At 44.8% G+C, this 21,824-nt stretch overlaps 1 protein-coding gene and 1 long non-coding RNA gene across 8 annotated transcripts in view; one reads left to right on the plus strand and one right to left on the minus strand.

Moving 5' to 3' along the window:
• LOC138759452 (MBT domain-containing protein 1-like) overlaps positions 1-21,824 on the minus strand; it is a 64,034-nt gene that overhangs the window by 6,116 nt on the left and 36,094 nt on the right. For all 7 annotated transcript variants that reach the window (XM_069929910.1, XM_069929913.1, XM_069929912.1 and 4 more), the window contains 9 exons: positions 20,241-20,358; positions 18,946-19,080; positions 17,265-17,353; positions 15,576-15,810; positions 14,876-14,931; positions 13,741-13,845; positions 5,350-5,497; positions 2,436-2,518; positions 597-831 (listed from right to left, as the gene is read on the minus strand). In XM_069929910.1, coding sequence (XP_069786011.1) covers positions 597-831; positions 2,436-2,518; positions 5,350-5,497; positions 13,741-13,845; positions 14,876-14,931; positions 15,576-15,810; positions 17,265-17,353; positions 18,946-19,080; positions 20,241-20,358 — 1,204 coding nt within the window. The remainder of the gene's footprint in view (positions 1-596; positions 832-2,435; positions 2,519-5,349; positions 5,498-13,740; positions 13,846-14,875; positions 14,932-15,575; positions 15,811-17,264; positions 17,354-18,945; positions 19,081-20,240; positions 20,359-21,824) is intronic.
• On the plus strand, positions 7,966-21,489 carry LOC138759459 (uncharacterized). Its single transcript, XR_011354845.1, has 3 exons — positions 7,966-8,160; positions 19,322-19,405; positions 20,715-21,489. It is a non-coding gene; the product is annotated as an uncharacterized lncRNA (long non-coding RNA).

Here is a 21,824-nt window from a genome sequence, read left to right on the forward strand (position 1 = left end):
AATAATAGTTTGATGCAAACTAGAAGGGCCTGTGTTCTGTGCAGCAACATTCTACAGTTCTCTGGCTCTGGAGGGAAAATCCAAACATACTCAACTCGTGACAGAAATTGAATGGATAAAAATTTACAAATGGGATTAGAGTTGAAATCCCTGTGAAGAGCTGTGCTAAGTTACAACAATGTTGCTCTCATTCACATCAATAACAGCCAGTTAGAGTTCAGATCGTGGTGATTATCTTACATTTTCTGCTCAGTGTAGAAATTACATCTTTAACTAGTTAGTCCCAGGCAGCACTACTTCACTTAGTTTAGAAAATAACAGAAGGACAGTGAAACAGAACAGAAAGAAAATAGAAAACAGTCGTAACTTGAAGTTTCAATGATGGACATGCTCCTGCAACAATACAATTGGATAGGATACAAGCAGTAGATGAGCTTGACCGGAGTAATCCTGGGCCTTGGTCTGCAGGTAGGGAAATAAATGGCCATTATGAGGTATGGATATACCAGTCCCAGGTCAATGATACGATGAAAGATTGTGCACTGGCCATGTCCATTTTTCAGATGGTTGCCAAGAAAAAGAATTGCATCACCTACACTGTGATGCTGGAGGTTGAAGCTGGTAACCAGTCAGTTCACACCAGCCGACCGGGTAGAGATCTGGAGATTCACAGTCCACCCACTGGTCATATTCGTCCTCCCAGCCATCGAAGTGAATCCTGAGGAGCCGATGGACAATGCGGGTAACAGTGGCCACACAGACCAGACGTGGCTCCATTAGGTCGACAGCTTCCAGTTTCATTCCCACTCTGAAGCCATGGTTTGGAACTTCCTGTGATGGAAAACATAGTGAGCATTGGCCCATTGGAAAACTACTTAAAATGTGTTCTCGTCAGCCATGCTTAATATTAAAGTTTGTTCACTGGAACAATCCATCATTACTAAGTTAGCATAAAACAGGAATCACACTTCATACGAAAGGACAGCAACTCAACCAGTCATGCATTACAGCCAGCCTCATTCAGCATCTGAAGCAAACAAGAGCTTCTCAGTAAAAGGTGGACCTCTATCAGGAGCAGGTGCTTTGACCAACCTCCTCCTTATCCAGGCATAGAAGAGATCAGCTACATAAACCTTAAAGTCAGAGTGCCGAAGTAGCCCTTTGGCCCAACTCGTCCATTCCAACCAAATTGCCATCCTGGGATAGTCCCTTTTGGCTGCATTTGCTTTATAGGGAAGAGGAAAAATTTGGAAGCAATCATTACCCAAACTGCAAATCAATTAATTATTCCTCCCCAACAATGAAAGCCAACACGGTTAGCGTAGCAGTTAGTGCAATGCGGTTACAGCACCAGCAACTAGGACTCGAATCTGGCGCTGTCCGTAAGGAGTTTGTACGTTCTCCCACGTCTCCAGGTGTTCCAGTTTCCACCCATTGTTGTTATGAGCCCAAAGGACTCAAAAACCAGTAGCAACAGAAATTCACCAAGACAATGGCGACTTAAACAAAATTGATTTTCTTAATACAAAAGATCAATACTTAATACTATCAACTTAACCCCCTTCTAATTCTAAGCGCATGTGTATGAAATGTGTTCAACAAAGTTATTTTTCACTGTCCAATCATTCACTTTTCACTTCTCCAAGTTCACTGGTATCAGGTAATCTTCCGTACTGTGCACAGAATTGAACAGATATTACGTTCACCAGGCTTTAACTCAAGTTGTTAACGCTTAAGAAGGTCTTTTTTGGTTTCAAATACCAATCAGACATTTAAAACTCTGGCACCAGTTTAAAAGCAAAAGAGCTCTCAGTTCTTGAGCCTGGACACTGTTCAAATATGCTGATCTATTAACACCTACTTGTGAAACTCTCACAAGCACTTTCCATCCTCTCTGCAAAGCCAACTGTAGACACAAAGTCTACCTTTACATAGCTCTTGCATAGCAAAAGAGATGTATGTTTGTGAAATGTGACCTAACAACTAAACCTCACAATTTTACCCTTTTAAGATGTATTTTATCATAATTTTATTAACTTATTCCGTAACACTTCAAAAAAAGCATACTGGGGTTGTAAGTCAATTGGGTGTAATTGTGCAGCACGGGTTAATGGGCCGAAAGGGCCTGTTACTGTGTTGCATGTCTAAATTTATTTTGTTTTTATTTTAGAAAGCATCTCTCAGTCCCAATCCAACGGACATCCCAGATTACTGAGATTGCCTGCGAACTCAGCAGCCTTGACCCAATGTCACAACATAAAAACATTCCAGACAGCATACAACATAGTAGCTTCACACAAAGATCAGAATCTCAACAGAGATTGTCTTTCATGAGACATGCAACTTGTTTAAAGAAATGTTGTGAAACTCCATTTTGAAAAGAGTATGAAATGACAAGGAAAATAATTTGCATTTTGGACAATTTGTGCTCTCACCTTGTTGAATAGTTTGACAGGTGCTGCAACAGATCCCATTTCCCGAAGGTAGTCGAACCATTTGAAAGGTATTTTGGAGTAACCTGTAAAATAATCACCATCACCTTAAAAGCATCAGTATATTATTCAACCTCATCTGCGCATTATTCAACCCATTGCCCAAATATATGACTTCACAGATGTTTGGCACTGAGATTCACAAGAAGCATGGTCACAAATGCTGATAACAGACATACAAGGTAATATTTGAACAGGTGACTTAATTTTAAGAAGAACCTTGAAGATGAAGAGCAACAGTGCAGCAGAGTGGTGGTGAAAGAACTTCCAGATCTTTAGAGTCTAGCAGTTTTTAAAGCACACCCAAAAGTGTTGCAGCAGGGACATGCACAAGGCTGGAATTGGAGGTGCGCAGTTATCAGAGAACAACACAAGACTGGACAAAGTTTCAGACAGGAAAGGCAATGTGACAGAACAATTTGAAATCAAAAGGGATACCATGGGAATGGATGAATTAGAAACCAATAGGGATATGTCAGTTTTGAAGAGCTCAGTGAAGTGCATATGGTATAAGGATAGTGGAGTTTGACTTGATCCAAAATTCAGAGGATCGAACCTAAGGCAAGGCATCCAGCAGTGCACTAGAGTGGACAAGAGGGAGCAAAAGCACAGATGAGCTATTCAGCAATGGAAAAGCAGAGACACCAGTGTCTGATCTTATGGAAGAAGAGGAGGTTCACATTGCTTTCTCAAATAATGAAATCGGAGGACAACAAATTGTACCTCAAAGAAGTAATAGTTTTGTTTTTCATCCTCTCTCCTCCTTGCAGGAAATATCTCTCAATTTAAAATGATATCTAATATAAATACTGCATCTATACAAGATCTAGCCAGATATTCTACCATGTAGTAATGATTCTGGACAGCAACACCCAGACTACTCTTCATCAACTGCAGCTCAGCTTTCAACACCATCATGCCCTCAGCACTGGTAAACAAGCTCCAAAACCTGGGCCTCTGAACCTCCCCTTCAACAGGATCCTTGACTTCCCCATGGGAAGATCACACTTAGTACGACTCAGAAATAACGTCTCCACCTCGATGATGATCAACACAGGATGTGTACTTAGCCCACTAATCTACTCACTCTACACCTATGACTGTGCGGCTCGACACACTTCAAATGCCATCTACAAATTTGCCGATCATGGTTGTCGGTAGAATCACAGACATCAATGAGGAAGCGTACGTGAGTGGAGACAAATCAGCTAGATGAATGGTGCAAAAATAGCAACCTTGCATTCAATGTTAGCAAAACTAAGAAACTGATTATTGACTTCAATTGGGTGAAATCAGAAGGAAAACAAACCAGTCCTCATCGATGGATCAGCAGTGGGAAGGGTTAAAAACTTCAAATTTCTGGGTGTTAACGTGTCTGAAGATTTATCCTGGGGCCTTCATATTGATGCAATCACAAAGGCAGCTTGCCTGGGATATACTTCATGAGGATTTTGAGGAGGCTCTTGCCAATTTCTCCAGGTGTACTGAGGAGAGCATTCTGACTGGGTGCATCACTCTCTGGTAGGGAGGTGCCAATGTACAGGTCCGGAAAAGACTAGAAATGGTTGTGAACTCTGTTGGCACCATCATGGACTTCACTCCATTAAGGATATCGACAAGAGGCAACGTCTTAAGAAAGCAGCCTCTATCCTCAAGGACCCTCTACACCCAGATCATATCCTCTTCTCACAGGTACCATCAGGGAGATGGAGTCTGAAGACAAACACCCTACTGTACAAAAGAGCTTCACCCCTCCGCCATGAGATTTCTGAATGGCCAATGAACCACAGACACCACCTCACTTTCTCTTTGGCACCAATTTATTTGTTTACTTTTTAAAGTAATTTATGGCAACTTTTGCACCTGCAATGCCGCCACAAAACAACAAATTCCATGCTATGTCCATGACAATATAATCTGACTCTGAAAAGGGCTGATAGGAAGAGGTATGCAAAGTTGAGTGACACAAAAGGTATTATCCTGGAAATTTAAAGATAATCACATCTCCTAGAACGCTTCCACCAGCGTTGTCTCCGCTCCATCCTCAACATCCATTGGAGCGCTCACACCCCTAACGTCGAGGTACTCGAGATGGCAGAGGTCGACAGCATCGAGTCCACGCTGCTGAAGATCCAGCTGCGCTGGATGGGTCACGTCTCCAGAATGGAGGACCATCGCCTTCCCAAGATCGTATTATATGGCGAGCTCTCCACTGGCCACCGTGACAGAGGTGCACCAAAGAAAAGGTACAAGGACTGCCTAAAGAAATCTCTTGGTGCCTGCCACATTGACCACCGCCAGTGGGCTGATAACGCCTCAAACCGTGCATCTTGGCGCCTCACAGTTTGGCGGGCAGCAGCCTCCTTTGAAGAAGACCGCAGAGCCCACCTCACTGACAAAAGGCAAAGGAGGAAAAACCCAACACCCAACCCCAACCAACCAATTTTCCCTTGCAACCGCTGCAATCGTGTCTGCCTGTCCCGCATCGGACTGGTCAGCCACAAACGAGCCTGCAGCTGACGTGGACTTTTTTACCCCCTCCATAAATCTTCGTCCGCGAAGCCAAGCCAAAGAAACATCTCAAAAGAAAGATCATTAATTTCAGGTTTAGTTCCAAACTTGTTTTCCTGCATGCCATCCTGACAATAGCAATTTTAATTGGATTATTCATGCCTCGTGGGAATCTGTGCTTTAGGCTAGTTTGGGAACAATCCCTGATACATAAAGGCAACAGCACTAACTTCACAGTGAAATGAGCAGCAGACGACAGGCATGAAAACTTGTAATATCTAATCCATAACGATAATTATCAACAAAATAATGTTGGGTCCCAAACGGACAGTAAAACACTGCCTACCTCGGGGAGGCGTAAGCTCAATCTTGTTAATTTCACAGAATCCTACAGGAAAGATTGACGGAGATGTGGAGTGATAGCAAAACCAATCCGAGCCATCTGCTGCCTCTGAACCATCAATACCAATCATCAGGTAGCCCTCTGCCAATACCTGAAAAGAGAAAAGAAAATTCACCACCGGGAAAGAAATCACAGGCATAAATGCACATTTTGCAGGTCACAAACAGTGGTGATTAACGATAACCAAATCAGCCCCACATCACAAAAGGGAACTTGGAGTCTAAATGTTACAGAATCTCTGCCTGTAAAATTTATCATAATAATGGTATCACAGAATTATGATGATTTGCCAGTGAGCCATTAGAATAAATTTAAGTGGTTCTCATTTCTTTTTCAACAATGTAACAAGTAATTTTCACAGTGATCAGAAAGTCAGCGCCACCAGTAACAAATGCAACTCACAAAGATCAATAATCAGTAATCATGAGTACACTCACATCCAATTTTGAGACATCAACCTTCTCAATTTCATCACACTCCTCCGAGCGCTCTCCGCAACAATCCCAACCTCACCATCAAACCTGCAGATAACGTTGGTGCTGTTTTGGTCTGGCACACTGACCTCGACCTGACTGAGGCCAGACGACCCCTCTCAGATACCTCCTCCTATCTCCCCCTCCCACAGGACCCCAACACAGCATCCAACACCATCTCCAACTTCATCACCTCTGGTCACCTCCCTCCCACAGCTGCCAACCTCTGTCTCCCATCCCCACACTGCTCATTTCTACCTTCTACCCAAAATACAAAAACCAAACCATCCGGGTAGACCCATTGTTTCTGCTTACTCTTGCCTCACCAAACTAGTTTAATCTTACCTTGACTACCTTTTCTCCCCTGGTTCAATCCCTCCCCACCTAGATCTGCGATATCTTATATGCCTTCCTTCTCTTCAATGACTTCAGATTTCCCAAATTGGACCACCTCATCTTCATAATGGATGTCAAATCCCTTTATAACTCCATCCCCCATATAGGTCTTAAAGAACTTCGCTTCTTTCTGGTCCAGATATGCAGCCAGTCATCCTGTATCACCACCCTTCTCTGCCTTGTCCTCACTTTAAACAACTTCTCCTTTAACATCTCACTTCCTCCAAATCAAAGGAGTAGCCATGGGTACTCACAAGGGTCCCAGCTACACCTGCCTGTTTGAGGATTTTGTGGAGCAATCCATACTGCAAGCCCACACAGGCAAGACCCTTTAACTCTTCCTCTGGTATATTGATGGCTACATCAGGATAGCCTCATCCACCTGTGATGAGCTTGTTATTTCATCCACTTTGCAGCCAACTTCCACCCCTTCCTGAATTTCTGTGTCTCCATCTCAGAAACAAGCTTTCCACAGACATATATTACAAACCCACAACTACCTTGACTACACTTACTCACACCCTGTCCCTGCATGGATTCTATCCCCTTCTCTCAATTTCTCTGTCTCTGCCACATTTGTTCCCAAGATGAAGTCTTCTAGTCCAGATCTTCTAAAATGTGTGCCTTCTTCCACCATCAACTCAGCCCTCACACATCTCCTCTATTTCTCACTCATCTGCCTTGGCCCCCTTCAACTCCAACAGTATCATCGTTTTCAGATGGCAATGATAGTTGGCTCATTGGTAACAAAAATGAGTCATCTTACAGAGAGAACGGTAAAAGCCTTGTAAGAGCAACAATCTGAATCTCCATGTAGATATGATTGTAGACTTCAGGAATACAAAGAACCATTCCCCACTCCACATCAATGGTTCCATCATAGAGAAAGTGGGGAGCGCAAAGTTCATTAATGTCCATTATAACCTATCTTGGACCCAACACACCTCCTCATTAGTCAGGAAGACAGAGGAAGTTGAGGAGGGCAAGGTTACCAGCCACCATCCAAACAACATTCTACAGAAGCACAACAGAGCATGTCCTGGCTGGTTGCATCATCATGTGGTATGGTAAATGCAAAACATCACATAAAGTCAGTATGGAAGGTGATTAAAACTGCTGAGAAGATCACTGGAGTCCCCCTTCCCTCTATCGAAGCGATAGAGGGAAGGGGGGACCCCTTCACAAGGAGGGGTGCTTAAAGGGGGCTCAGAAAATCATTAAGAATACATACCATCCAGCCTGCAGTATCTTTGTGACAATTCCTTCAAGGAAGAGGTACAGGAGCACAAAACCTGGAACTGCCAGGCTGGGAAACAGCACTTTTCGCAGGCCTTGAGACAGTTGAACAATCCTAGAAGCCCCTAAATTTTTTATAAATATATATAAATTTTAAAATTCACAAGGTATACATGCCATTTGTGTTTAGGGTGTACTGTGTATGTGCATTGACTGAGCACTTAATAGCCAGAATATAGCCAAGATTCTGATCTCAGAAACTAAGCAGGCTCAGGACTGGACAGTACTTGGAGAGAAACCGCCACGGAACACCAGATTTCTGTGAACAAAGTGTCAACTCTTTCTGCCTTTCAGTTAGACAAAAGTTAAAGAATTTCACGTATATAACATTCTAAATATAGTATTACTTAACAATAATGGAACCTTTACTATGGTACAGATTGTACATGTACAGTTTGATGATAATAAACATGAACTTGAGGTAGAGAACAATTAGATTATGTAATAGGTTTATAGAGGTGGGCTGAAGGATCTGCACTGTGTACCTTGACTCACACACACCACTGCAAACATGAAGTTCCCAATCCCAATAATGTGAAATCACAACAGATGATGGAAAGACAACCTCACTGCTCTAATGAAGACAAAGGTATGATCTCCAACTCAGTTCAGTTAAGCGTTTTAATGCAATGATGAAGAAACTCAACTTGCAAAGAAATGATAATCAGGTCCCTTGCAATGTACAAACCCAACACAAATGCAGAAAATGAAGCAGACTATACAGCCCTTTGACCAAGAACACACAACCTACAGATGCTACAAATCTGTAAAAACAAATAAAAACAAATGACTGACACCATTGAAGAGAGAAATAGAACAAGAATTTCAGATTGATGTTTCAGCAAAACTGAGCAGATTCCAGCATTCAATCAGCTCTTGAATGAGATTGTGCCTCAAATCTACTTTGCTGTAATTACCAAATCCTCCCTTTATTATAGCCACCAACTTCCATCCCTTTCTCATTTCAGAAGACAAACTAGCTCCCAGTCTCCACTACAAACCCCCATTCTTCCACCCTAACCTTGTTTGCAGATCCTCCCAAACTATCTCTTGGCAGGACACCATCTCCTTCTCTCAAATTTTGTCTTAGTCTCTGTTCTGTGTACGAGATTTTCTGCTCTTGCACTTCTGAAATGTCCTCTCTCTGGAAAAGTGTCTTTTCGTGTGCCATCATTGATTCACCCCTCAAGGTTCCTCCATTTCACACTCATCCGTTCTCAGTCATTTCCTACCTCTTCAGACCAAGCAGATATATAGTTCCGTTGGTTCCCACATATCACCCTGCTCGCCCTTGCATCCAGCACATCTTTGGTCATTTATACCAGCTCCAACAGGATACCAATGCCAGCCACATCTTTCCCTTTTCACCCACCCTTGGGCCAGCTTTCTGCAGGACCACTCTCTCCGTGACTCCCTGGTCCGCTCGTTCCTGCCCAGTCACCCTTCCTCGTTCTGACACTGCTCCCTACTCCACCTCCAGGGATCGAAGCACTCCTTCCAGGTGACGCAGTTTATTGCATTCAGTGCTCCTGTTGTGGTTGCTACTAATTTGGCAAGACAAAACAAAGACTAGGAGACCACTCTGCTGAATAACTGTGCCCTATCCACAAGTCAGTTTGTGTGTCATTTCAACTCCCTTCACAATATGAACCTGTGACCCCTCTGTCTGCTTCACTGTCAGAGCAGGTCAACTGCAAGCCACAAGAATAACACCATACTCTGATCCAGTAGCCTACAATCCATTGAGTGATCCATATCCACTCTCCCTGTCTTCCTTTCCTATTTCCATAGTTTATTCCAAATTCCAGCATTTGTCTTAATCAGAGGATCTGATAATGAGACATTGTAGCGGCAGCTATACGGCTACTGAAAGAACACGCAATCAAACGGGTTGAGCTCAGTGAGCAGAAAACTGGTTTATTGCTGGCTGCCGGGCTGGACTTATACACCCAGCCCAGACCTGGCTGAGAACCCCTCTGAGGGGTGCCGACGTCACTCGGGCCTCACGTGGTCCCCAGCGCACGCTTCTGAGACCGGTGCTGAGAAGAAGGGGAAACCCCCGACAGCGACATTTTGGGCGACTGCCCCGCCGCGTGGATTACAAGTGGGGCCAGTTCGCCTGGCTAGTGGCATGCCGCCACACAGCCCCCCTCCAGAACCGGCACCAATGTCCTTTTTAGCTGGGTGGCCTCGCTTCTTGGGTTGGGCCACAATCATTGGTTCGGTGGGGTCGAGGTGAGCTGGCTTCAGCCTGTCCACAGTAAACAGTTCCCGCCTGCTGCCGATGTCCAGCATGAACGTAGTCCCTGAACACTGGACAACCCTGTACGCCCCCTCATAAGGTCTCTGCAGAGGTGCCGCGGGCGGTCCCGCCAAATAAAAATGTACTCTGCAGAATGCAGCTTGCTGCGGACGCAAGATGGCCGTGTGCTGTGTCTGGGCAGCGGTGGGGGTGCAAAGGAGTCCAAGTGGGCCCAGAGGTGGGGAAGTAGCTCGTGCAGCAACCGCTGGTTGTGAGGCGTGTTGATGAACTCACCGGGCAGTGCCAGCGGTGCGTTGTAGACCAGCTCAGCTAATGACACCTGTAGATCCTCCTTGAGCGTGGAGCGGATGCCCAAGAGCACCCAAGGAAGTTTGTCCACCCAGTTGGGACCGGTGAGTCGGGCCATAAGTGCTGACCTAAGGTGGCGGTGCAGACGCTCGACCAGCCTGTGGGTAATAGGCCGTGGTGCAATGTAGCTCTATCCCCAACTAGGCACCCCGATTACAGGTGAGGTGATTCAGAACGCCGAACCGGGTGACCCAACCATGCAACAGCGCTCAGGGGCAGGAGTCTGTGGAGGCGTCCAGCATCAGGATCGCCTTGGTCCAACGAGTGGTGCGGTCTACCACCATGAACAGGTAACAGTTGCCCCGGGAAATGGGTAAGGGCCCGACTATGTCCACGTAAATGTGGCTGAACCTTTCCCGGACGTGCTCGAAATCTTGCACAGGCGCCCTGGTGTGCCTGTGCACCCTGGACATCTGGCAATGGGTGCATGTTCTGGCCCAGCCCGTGATCTGCTTCTGCAGCCCACGCCAGACGAACCGCTCTGCCACCAGACGGACTGTGGACCTGATGAACAGGTGCGAAAGGACGTGAATGTGATGGAAGACTTGCCTGCACCACTGCTGGTGAACCACAGGCGACATCACACAGGACAGTGCCTTCGCTGCTAGGAGTCAGGAGGTCTCGGAACCACAGGCCCGTGATGGTAGTCCTGAAGGCTCGCATCTCCTCATCGAACTTCTGGTCCCAGGCAAGCTGGTCGAAATCGAGGCCGGGTGTCAGCGAGCAGATGGCCGGTCGTGAGAATGCATCGGCGACCACATTGTCCTTACCCCGCCTTGTGCCGAATGTCGGTGGTAAATTCCGACACGAAGGAGAGGTGACACTGCTGGCGGGCCGACCAAGTATCCTTCGCCATCGCGAGCGCCTGAGTGAGGGGTTTATGGTCGGTGAAGATGGTAAAGTCCTCCCCTCCAAGAAATAGCGGAAATGCCGCATCACCAGGTACATGCCCAGTAACTCACGGTCGAAGGCGCTATACTTGTGCTCTGGTGGGCAGAGAAGCCGACTGAAGAATGCCAGCAGCTTCCATTGTCCATTCACTTGCTGTTCCAGGATAGCACTAACGGCTGTGGCAGAGGCATCGACGGAGAGCACCATATGCAGGTCAGTGTGCGGGTGGGCGAGCATGGTAGCTTTCGCGAGAGTGTCCTTGGTGGCCTCGAATCCACTGCAGGCCTCTGGGGTCCAGGTGAGTGTTTTGTGCTTGGCTGTGATGAGGGCAAATAGCGGCTGCATGATGCGCGTGGCTCCTGAGATGAATCGGTTATAGAAGTTGACCATACTCGCGAACTCCTGCAGCGCCTTGAGGTTGTCCGGGCGTGGGAACTCCTTGATAGCGGCGACCGTCGTAGTGGCAGGCGTAGCTCCTTCGGCCATGATGGCATGGCCCAGGAACTGCATGGACTCCTTCCCGAACTGGCAATTGGCTGGGTTGATGGTGAGGCCGAAGTCGGCCAGCCGGGAGAAGAAGGCGCGCAGGTGGGCCTTGTGTTGCGCCCGATCCCTGCTGACAACGAGGATATCATCCAAGTAAATGAAAACAAAATCTAGGTCCCTGCCCAGAGTCCATGAGGCGCTGGAAGGTCTGAGCGGCGTTCTTTAGCCCAAACGGCATGCAAAGGAATTCAAACAAGATGAAGGGGGTGATGATGGCCATCTTGGGTATGTTGTCAGGGTGCACCGGGATTTGATGATACCCGCGCACCAGGTCAACCTTGGGGAAAACTCTCGTACCGTGCAGTTTGGCCATAAATTCCTGGATGTGAGGGATGGGGCAACAGTCAAGAACTGCGGTCTCGTTGAGCCGTCGATAGTCTCCACAGGGGCGCCAGCCGCCGGAGGCTTTCAGGACCAGGTGGAGCGGCGAGGCCCATGGGCAGTCAGAGCACCGAATGATCCCCAGCTCCAGCAGATGCGAAAACTCTTCCTTCGCCACCTGGAGCTTGTCAGGCGGGAGCCAACGTGAACTGGTGGACTCTGGGTGGGGATGTGGTGGAACACCCCGTGGCATGGTGAGGCAGCTGAGAACTGTGACCTGAGGAGGGCCGAGAACTCATCCAGGATTCGCTGGAACTCGTCTCTGGGCGTGCTGATCGTGGCCATCTGCTGCTGTTCTGTGTGGGAGAACGGCCTGGAAAGTCCGGGCGTCTACCAGGCGCCTACCTCGAATGTCCACCAGGAGGCCATGGGCGAGAAGGAAGTCAGCACCCAGGATGGCTCTTGGAAGGGACGAGATGGTGAACTCCACAAGAACTTTTGCCAGCCTATCTGGAAGTGGACTGTCTTGTTCCCGTATGTCCAGATCTCTGTTGCATTGGCCGCACAGAGGGGAGGTCCTCGAGGTCGGTTCCGGGACTCGATGGCCGTGGCCGGGTTGACGCTGATCTGGCAAGAAAGCGCCAGCCACTGACTGAGTCCCACAGGTAGAGGAGGCTGTGTCCTTGGCCAGCTGCCGCAGCCGTTAACAGCAGACGACATGCTCGTTTCCCTGGAACAAGCAGGGCTGATAACACTTCCGAGCCTTGGCTCCCCAGCGGTGGTGGTAGAAGCAGAGGCCTGGATCAGATGCCGTGCCCCTAGTTATGTTCTTGGTGGTCCCTGCAGGGGCCGGGTGCTCTACCGCAGCACTAGGGCCAGGCTTGGTGTGGTCATGCCTGTGCCTCGTGACCTGCTGGACCGCCGAGCCCTCCAGGAATCGCGCAAGCCATAGCACTTGGGCCTTCTGAGCAACCTTCCTTGGGTCGGTAAAGCTCTCTTGGGCCAGTAATGGCCGGATGTCGTCGGGCAGATGGTCGAGGAAAATTCGCTCAAAGAGTGGGCAGTTGGTGTGATCACCCATGAGAGCGAGCATCTCGTCCATCAGCTCCACCGGGGACCTGTCCCCCCCCAAGACATCGAGGTGCAGCATCCGAGCGGCACGCTGACGCTTGGATAGTCCGAGGGATCCGGTGAACACTCGCTTGATGGTCCCGTATTTGTCTTCGGCGGGCAGGTGATGAACGAGGTGCAGCACGTGTTTGGCGGTGGCCTGGTCCAGAGCGGCGACCACATGGTAGAATTTGGTCGTGTCGGACGAAATCTGGCAGAGGTGAAACTGGGCCTCCACATGGCCGACAGGTCTCTGGCTCCTGAACCCAGAAGTCAGGCAACTTAACGGCTATAGCACTGATCCCAGGTTCGCTCTTGTTGGGTTCAAAGACTTTTGAACCAGTCGGGGTCACCAATTGTAGCGGCAGCGACACTGCTAGTGAAAGAACATGCAACCAGACGGGTTGAGCTCAGTGAGCAGAAAACTGGTTTATTGCTGGCTGCCAGGCTGGACCTGGCTGAAAACTGCGCTTGGGGTGGGGGGGGGCACCAATGTCACTCCGGCATCATGTGGTCCCCCAGTGCGGGCTTCTGAGCCTGGTGCTGAGAAGAAGGGGAAACCTCCCGACAACGCCATTTTGGCTAGCTGGCCCGCCACGTGGATTACAAGCGGGGCCGGTTCGCCTGCCTCGTGGCATGCCGCCTCAACCTGAACATAAAATAGACATTTCTGTGCAATGGAAAGCCTACCTTTCTGACAGTTGCCACGCAGATGGCAGAAAGATTCAGAGGGTCAATTGCTTCCAACTTCATTCCTTCCTGGAACCATTCTCCACTTTGATCCACATCCTTTACCTAAAGATCAAAAGATCTAACTCAATCACAGAAATCAGCAAAACCATTCTTAAATTTGATTCTGAGGACATGAATATTATCTACCCCACATCATACTATGGTGTTGCTCTCGGGAGCTACATCAATTAAAATCCAGCCACAAGAGTGTGAGGATCAAAGTCATACAGATCAAACCAGCAGGTTTTATCTTTAAGGTCATATCAATAAATAAGATGCCTTACAAATTGATAAAGATATTTATATCCAAATATCAGACTTGCAATTCATCTGTTCAGTAATAAATGATAGACCTTTCTTTAATACAGGCATTTTATTTAAGTGTGGAAGAGCCACAAGATCCTCATTTGTAAAGGTGGCACAGTTGGCGTAGCAGTTAGCACAATGTCTTCCATTGCCAGCGATTGGGACCATGGTTCAAATCCTGTGCTGTGAGGAGTTTGTACGTTCTCCTAATATTTGTGTGGGTTTTCCCTGGGGACTCCGGTTTCCTCCCACCATTCAAAACATACTGGGGGTATATGTTAATTGGGTGTAATTTGGGCGGCACTGACTCGTGGGCCGAAGTGGCCTGTTACTGTACTGTATGTCTAAAATTTCAAATATGCTATCATAACTTCACTGGACAAACTTGATTACCAAAGCCAAGAAATTGTACTACTCCAGCAAGGAAAAATTAGGCCAAAACATAGAATAGGGAGAAGAAAAAGCCACAGCAAGAATTTTGGTGTACATGTACATTGCACAATGTATCTAGCAATAAGCTCCTTTTCATTAAATCTTAATAACCGATAATATTTTACTAATGGGGGCCTTGATATTAGCCAACACAAAATCTACATAGTAATTTTTAAGAACACAAGCAAAAGTCCATCATTCAATAAGATCAGGGCTGAACTGGCCTTGGACTCAGTTCCACCTAACGGTCTTCTCCTCATAACCCATAATTCCCTCACTATGCAAACATTTTTACCCAGAATTCTCCATCATTACTCAGTATTGAGTGCATAATGCTTTGCCTCCAAGTACTTACCTTTGCAAATAATTGTGCACAGGCATCACAGTGTCCTTCCTGTTTCTTTGAACCATCTAAAGCAAATAAAGTTTTAAAAAGTAATTAAATCTACAAGACCACATGTAGTCAAGCAAAGCAAGAATGACAATAAGAGTTTAAACAAGATGCAAATTCAAATCATCATTTGCCACCAGGCACTAAAGGTTCAGGAGTTCCCCAGAGACAGGGAGAAGACTTCCAACATCTCTGTGGCCACCTCAGTCAGTTCAGGTTTAGCTAAAATGTCATAGTTGATGCTGCTGGCAACCCCCACATTCACACCCTCCTTCACCTCAAAGGTTTTTCATTTTTAATTGTTTGTCCTTCTTCAATATTTTTCTTTGCTATGTTTCTATTATGAGAATATCTGCTACACCATTCCAGCGAGTTATCAAAAGCGAAGATGCACAAAACTCCTCTCACTTTCAACGACAGTGATTCATTGAGATGTTCTGTTCAGCAACTTTTTCCCCCATTAACATTGTTTAATTCTACCCAAGACAAGTGTTACAAACTTTCACAAGGAACTATTTCCAATACCCAAAACTACTTCTGCCCTTGACTCGTGGTGCAGACACTTTTCAAAGCCTTCAAGTGGACAGAGGGGACCAAAAATCAGGATAGAATAAATCCCCATCCTATAGTTTCCATAAATACATGTTTTGAACACCACTCTTACCTGATCGTTTGAATCTGTGTCCAATACTCCGTGACCAACCAATAGGATGAATGAGGGGACTCAGCATATGACACCAGAAATCATCTGTCCCATCATCACACTCTTCATAAATGAGTCGCAAACGACCTCCCACTATGCTTTCAACAACTGCTATTCTTGTTCGACAAAGGTGTGTCTTGTCCACAACTTCTACACGCATGGCAGTTTTGAAAGGGTATTGCATGCTTTCGACAACCTGTAAAACACTTTGTCATCACTCTAGGGAAGCAACCAGTTTCATCCATTTTTCTTTTTGTGAAACACACCAATGATAAATACAAGCTGCTGGTGTCCACTGCTTTCCATCTGCATTAATGGACTTGGTCTCAATCAGATCATCAATGAAGGATTGTGACAAAAGCCCTCAACTTAAGGATTGAGTCATAAAGTCTAATTTAAATCTACAGCATGTGGAACAACTGCTGAGGGAGTCAACAGGAGAGCTGTTTAAAAACTTCTTCACCCTTGGGTTAAAAGAACAGAAAGTCATCAGCTGGATAAAATTCAAACGCTGGATACATATTAAAAATCATTGGGCAACAATGAGGTACAGAATCACAGTCAAGCTTCACAAACACTGCCAGACTAGAGACAGCACAATAACATTAGAGGGAAGGTGGAATGAAATTATTGAATAAAATCCCATGCTAATGAGACAGGAGTATTATGCTGATTGGAGGTCTTGAAGAGTGGTATTCCACAGACAGCAGTGCCAGGACCTCTGCTGTTTGAATGTATATAAAAAAAACATTTAGACAAAAATGAAGGTAGACTGACTAGCTAATTTCCACACAAAACAAAAATTGACTGAGTTGTGAATCAAGAGGAATGCTGGCAACGGAAATAGAAGGATAGAGATCAAATGGAAATATGGGCAGAGAAGTGGCAGGCGAAGTTTAATCTGGACAAGTGTGAGCGTTACACTTTGGGAGGTCAAATTCAAGAGGACAGTATACAATTAAATTGCAGGATCTTGGGATGTCAGTCCATAGCTCCCTGAAAATGGCAGCACAAGTAGACAGAGTACAGGGGTGGCACACAGTATACTTGCTTCATCTGTCAGAGCATGGAGTTCAAAAGTTGGCATCATATTGCAGCTGTATAAAACTTGGGTTAGATCACATTTGGAGTAGTAGTGTGTGCAGTTTTGGTCAAAACATTGCAGGAATCGTGTGGAGGCTTTGGAAAGGTTCCACAAGATTCCAGCTGGATTAGAGCATATTAGCTCGATGGAGAGGTTCAGTGAACTGGAATTGTTTTCTCTGGAAGACTGGAGGGTGATAGAAGTTTATAAAATTTAAGTAAGTTCTCAATAGGGTAAAGAATAATCTCCCCACTGCCCACCACCCAGGCTGAAAATATCAAGGGTATAATACTTAAGGTGACATGGGGAAAGGAGTTTTGAGGCAAGTTTTCTTCAAAAACAGAGGGAGGTGGATACCTGGAATACTCCAGGGAGGTGCCAGGAAGCAGATACAAGAAACAACATTTAAGCAGCATTTAGTCAGACATGAACAAGCAGGGGATGCAGCGATTATGGACAGGCAGATGGAGTCAGTTTAAACTGGTATCGTGGTTGGCACACGCACATGGTGGGCCAAACAGCTTGCTCCTGTGCTGCACTGTTCTACAGGGAGCTGGGTAGACTACCTGTGAGCAGAAGTCAGGTGGAAGAGTCTTTGCACCAGTTAATCTTTTCACCAGGAATGCTTTCCAGTTTGTATATTTATGTTGGATAGCTGTAAAAATAAAATAATGAGAATTATGGAGGATGTGCTGTATTTAAGCAACAATCTTTAAATAGAAAAAGTCAATCATATTCCAAAAGCAATTTCCATCCAGAATACTTTGGTGAACTCAGCAGATTACATTTACATTTCACTGAACAGGAAGGCCACAATTTTAAAATGTTTTTCCAGACACAGGCATGATGCAGTTTTGACATCCAAATGTATTTGAGATGGTAAACCCTATCCTGTGAAAATATCTATAGTTGTCAATGAGAGTGGTTCAAGTATGCAGACAAACAGGGTGTGAAAGATGAGTGAGGAACCCAGTGCAAGGAAGAGAGAGACAACAAAACGACCCAATGAACTAGCTGCAGGAAAACACCCAAGGATGACAGTTGTGAATTTCCCAACAGTCTAAAGTTGCTCAGAAAGGAATTATGGGACAGGGTCACACAACAATTTAGAAATAGAGAGTTGGGAATTAAATTTGTAGAGGCAAAGAGAGCCAGCAAAGACAAATGAGAACCAAAGTGATGGGAGCTTCAAATGGAACAAAAGTTCCAAAGCTCTAAGGCAGTCTAACTGAAGGGAAGACCTGCAAACTGATGGCAATGGCAAAGAAGAAGCAAACTGTGTGTGAACAAGGATTAGAATCTCAGGAGGAACGAGATGCAGCAGAACAGGTAGAGATAGACAATGTTTTAACATTGTAATTTCAGTGAGGAGGAAGGATCTCACACAATGGGGAAAAGCCCAAGGTTATAGTCCAGAGATTCATGTAGTCAAGAGAAACACATTGGTTGCTGGACACAAAGGGACTCTACATGGAGTTATTTCCTTCCTTTTTAATTTTGTCAAGTGGGCAGTATGGTTAGTGTAGCAGTTAGTGCAACACTAATGCCAGTGATCCAGGTTTAAATCTGGCACTGTCTGAAAGGAGTTTATACGTTCTTCATGTCTCCTTGGGTTTCCTCCTGTTGTTCTGGTTTTCTCCCACTCTTCAAAACATACAGGGGTTCTAAGTTAATTGGGGCATTTTGGCAGCACAGTCTCATGGGCCAGAAGGGCCTGTTACCATGCTGTTGTTTAAATTTGAAAATTCAAAGAATAATCCATTAATCAAAAGGAGAAAGCACAAGAGTCAAGCTGGGAATTGGCAGAATCTGCCCCAAAGTCTCGCAGTTACATCAAAAAGATTAGAGACATCTTTGGCCAAGTTAGTAGTGTCCATGTGAGTGCACCCAGAAGTACATTTATAATTTTCAGGAATGCCACCACAGAATAAAATCACACAATAGCAAGAATTGGGAGGCAATAGTTTCAAAAGATAACGTCAACCAAGATGGATCATTAGTGACGGCACTAATCTCAGCAACGTCTATCATTATTCACTATTTATTTGCTGTGCAGAGAGTAGGAACCACAAAGCGGCAAGTCGATAGGATATGACAGGTCCTCTAAGGACATTGGTTTCACCTGAAAATTATTTGACATACACTGATTCATATTCTTCATTCCTTATTCATACATAATCAACAACATGGAATCTCACACATGAAAATAACCAATGAAAAGAACTGCAATAAGCACAGAACACTTACAACGAGGAGTTACTAAAGGTTTGCCACTAGTTGCACACCAGCCAACTGGATGAACATCAGAACCGCAGATGTTACACCAGAAGTCAAGGCTAGAATCATTGTCAAAGCCTTCGTATCGAAGCAAAGCCTTGTAACCTGCACGAGAACAAAAATATCAATTTGAATCCAAGATAAAATCTCAATGTTTTAAGAAAACTTAACAATGAGCAATGACAATGCCCAGGTTTCCAGTGCAGACTGAACTGATCTAAATTACCATATTTGATGGCATATAAAACCCAGTGGCATAGAGAACCCCCACCCCTCCCCCACCTCCAAATTCAGCAGGGAATATCAAAAAAATTTTTTAAGTGTGCATGCTTTACTATATTTACAGGTAAGCAGGATTCACAACACCTGGCCTTAGTGGTCACCATGTTGCTGGTGTTGTTTCATTGAGAGCAAACACAAGGATGAACGGGTATGTATTCCTCCTATGTCCAGGATAGTAACAGCAGCAACACTCCCGGGGGGAGGGGGGTAAGTTAAAAGTTTGGGGGGGGATGGCGGCACTTTGGTGGGGGGGTGTGGGGAGAGAGAGGATTCTTCTCTCCCTGTATACTGGGGGCAGGTCAGGCAGCAAGGAATCCTTCTCTCCCTGATACCTGGGCCAGGTAGCAATAATATACCCTCCAAAATGTCAGATTAGCATACAAGACATGGGGGATTTTTTGGAGCGATTTTGTTTTTAGGACGGGGGGCCTTATACAGTAGTTAATGACATGGCCTCGTTCTGCAAACTAAATATCACACCAACTCAAATACCACACACTGAAACCCATTTCTCAGCCACTACTCCACATTGAACATCTATTTCCATCTCTGGAGAATGATTTGGCACAGTGTGCAAAAAGATTTTAAAATTAAAGCTAATTAAATAATATTTAACAAAGATAGTAGTGTTATCTGTGGACCAGCGTGTTATATATTTAAAATGTAACAAGGAAATTAATATTGAATTCCTCAAATCAATTAAATCAATTTCTCAAAGTTCTAACTCTCAACAGTCTGAAGGAGGTCAGAAACTTCTCCACATCATTTTTGATGTTTAACTTGAAATCTGGATGACACCAATATCTTGTTACTTGGGCGATTAGCCTTTTCCATTTCCCCAGGAAAAGTAACCAAATTCCAACTAAATTCATTAAAAGCAGTAAAATGGGCAACCACAAATCAACTGGCTGCAACCATATCGAAAAGTTTTAACCCAACAATGACCCAAATTCACAGTGGATGATCCTAATGATTGATTGTACCTGCTAACTTGATAATGCCAGCAATCCAGAAGACTTTAGTTGGCAAGTTGCAATCAGTGTTCGGGACTTCCACTCTCACACTCTCCACCACGTCTCCCCAGTGAGTTCCCATAGGTACCTTTCCAATAACAAAAGATGAATATATTGCCTAAATTATTTGTTGGCGCAGTGCTCAAATCAGCACACAATTTGCAATTAAACATTCTTTACAATCTTGCAATTACTGTATTAACTCAGGAGAAGCTTGTGAATACACCAAGATCAAAAGTTAGTGCTGGATGGTAGTTTCGGTCCAAAGGTTAACTACATTTATTTATTGTCTCTTAATTTAATTCACCTTGATATTATTACTAATTTTTTTTCTTTGCAAATACCTGTTCAGCTACAGTCTGCAAGAATTTCAGTGCATATGTACTGTGCCAATAACATAAGCAGATCCTTCTTGTGACTGTGCTTTTGGTTAACCTCAACCAGGTTTCAATGTCAAATTACAGACACAATTTCACCAATGAGTCAAACCTTGAATGAGAGGAGCAGTGAAGATTGGCAAGAACTGGAAATAAGAGTGGTGGAGAAAGAGCAAGACAGAAAAAAATGGGAGACAGAGGCTAATGCAGCAGAAGACAAGTTGTTTCAAACCGATCAGAATCATTACAGAGAAGAACCATAATTTTTTTTTCACACTATGAACCATACTGACCAAAATACACACAAACATTTCCCTCTTGAATATACACAGTGTCATTTTCTCCCCTTTTCCCCCCTCCCTCCTTCACCCCCCCCCCACTTAACATTCAACATATATGATACATTAAACCCATTAAACAATGTCCTCACACAATGAAAATAAACCATAATTGAAGTTCAGGTGACATCAAAATCCCAATTATTGTGAGAATTTTTAAGATGTTCATTCAGTGTTTTTACAATATCAGGGTCCACTTGTATAAAATTGGTCTTTTTGCATATGCTATCTATTTTACCCATACACTAATAATATTGCTTCAGTATTTTGCAATTGCTACTCTGAAGGCAACAATTACATCTAAAGGAGCTATATTTGTCCATTTGGAAGAACAATGTCATTAAAAACCTGACAATCTGGGCAAAATACAAATAACAAGAATGCTCAGTTACCTGCATTAGCAGTAAAGTAGCAATAAACTGCAGATGGGAAGAGGTCGGTAAAAGAAAGAGGGAAGAAACAATTGTTGAGTGGGTACATAGATAACACAGTTCAGAACCAGGCCACAGGGTTTACTGTAACGGTTCTGAACCAGGTCAGAAACAAAGTATAACTATTCCATAAAAAAAATTTCAGTTGGGCAAGAACATGAGCCAACCTGTCTATCAAGCTGCTCTATGAGATTCACAAAGATCAAACTTTTGATCTATATTTTTGCCAGATTGATCCACTGATCTTACTTTCCACAATATTTCAGGTGAAAACCCTTGCATTATTTAAGTTATAATTTAATTATTCCACCTTCTTTCGATTCCCATCCTCCCCACGTTCTCTGAATTTGCCCTTTAATATTCTGAATACAGATTAGATCATCCCTTAATCTTCTGAGAAAAGTTAAG

The sequence above is a fragment of the Narcine bancroftii genome, chromosome 3, assembly GCF_036971445.1.
Source record: "Narcine bancroftii isolate sNarBan1 chromosome 3, sNarBan1.hap1, whole genome shotgun sequence".
Lineage (NCBI taxonomy): Eukaryota > Metazoa > Chordata > Chondrichthyes > Torpediniformes > Narcinidae > Narcine > Narcine bancroftii.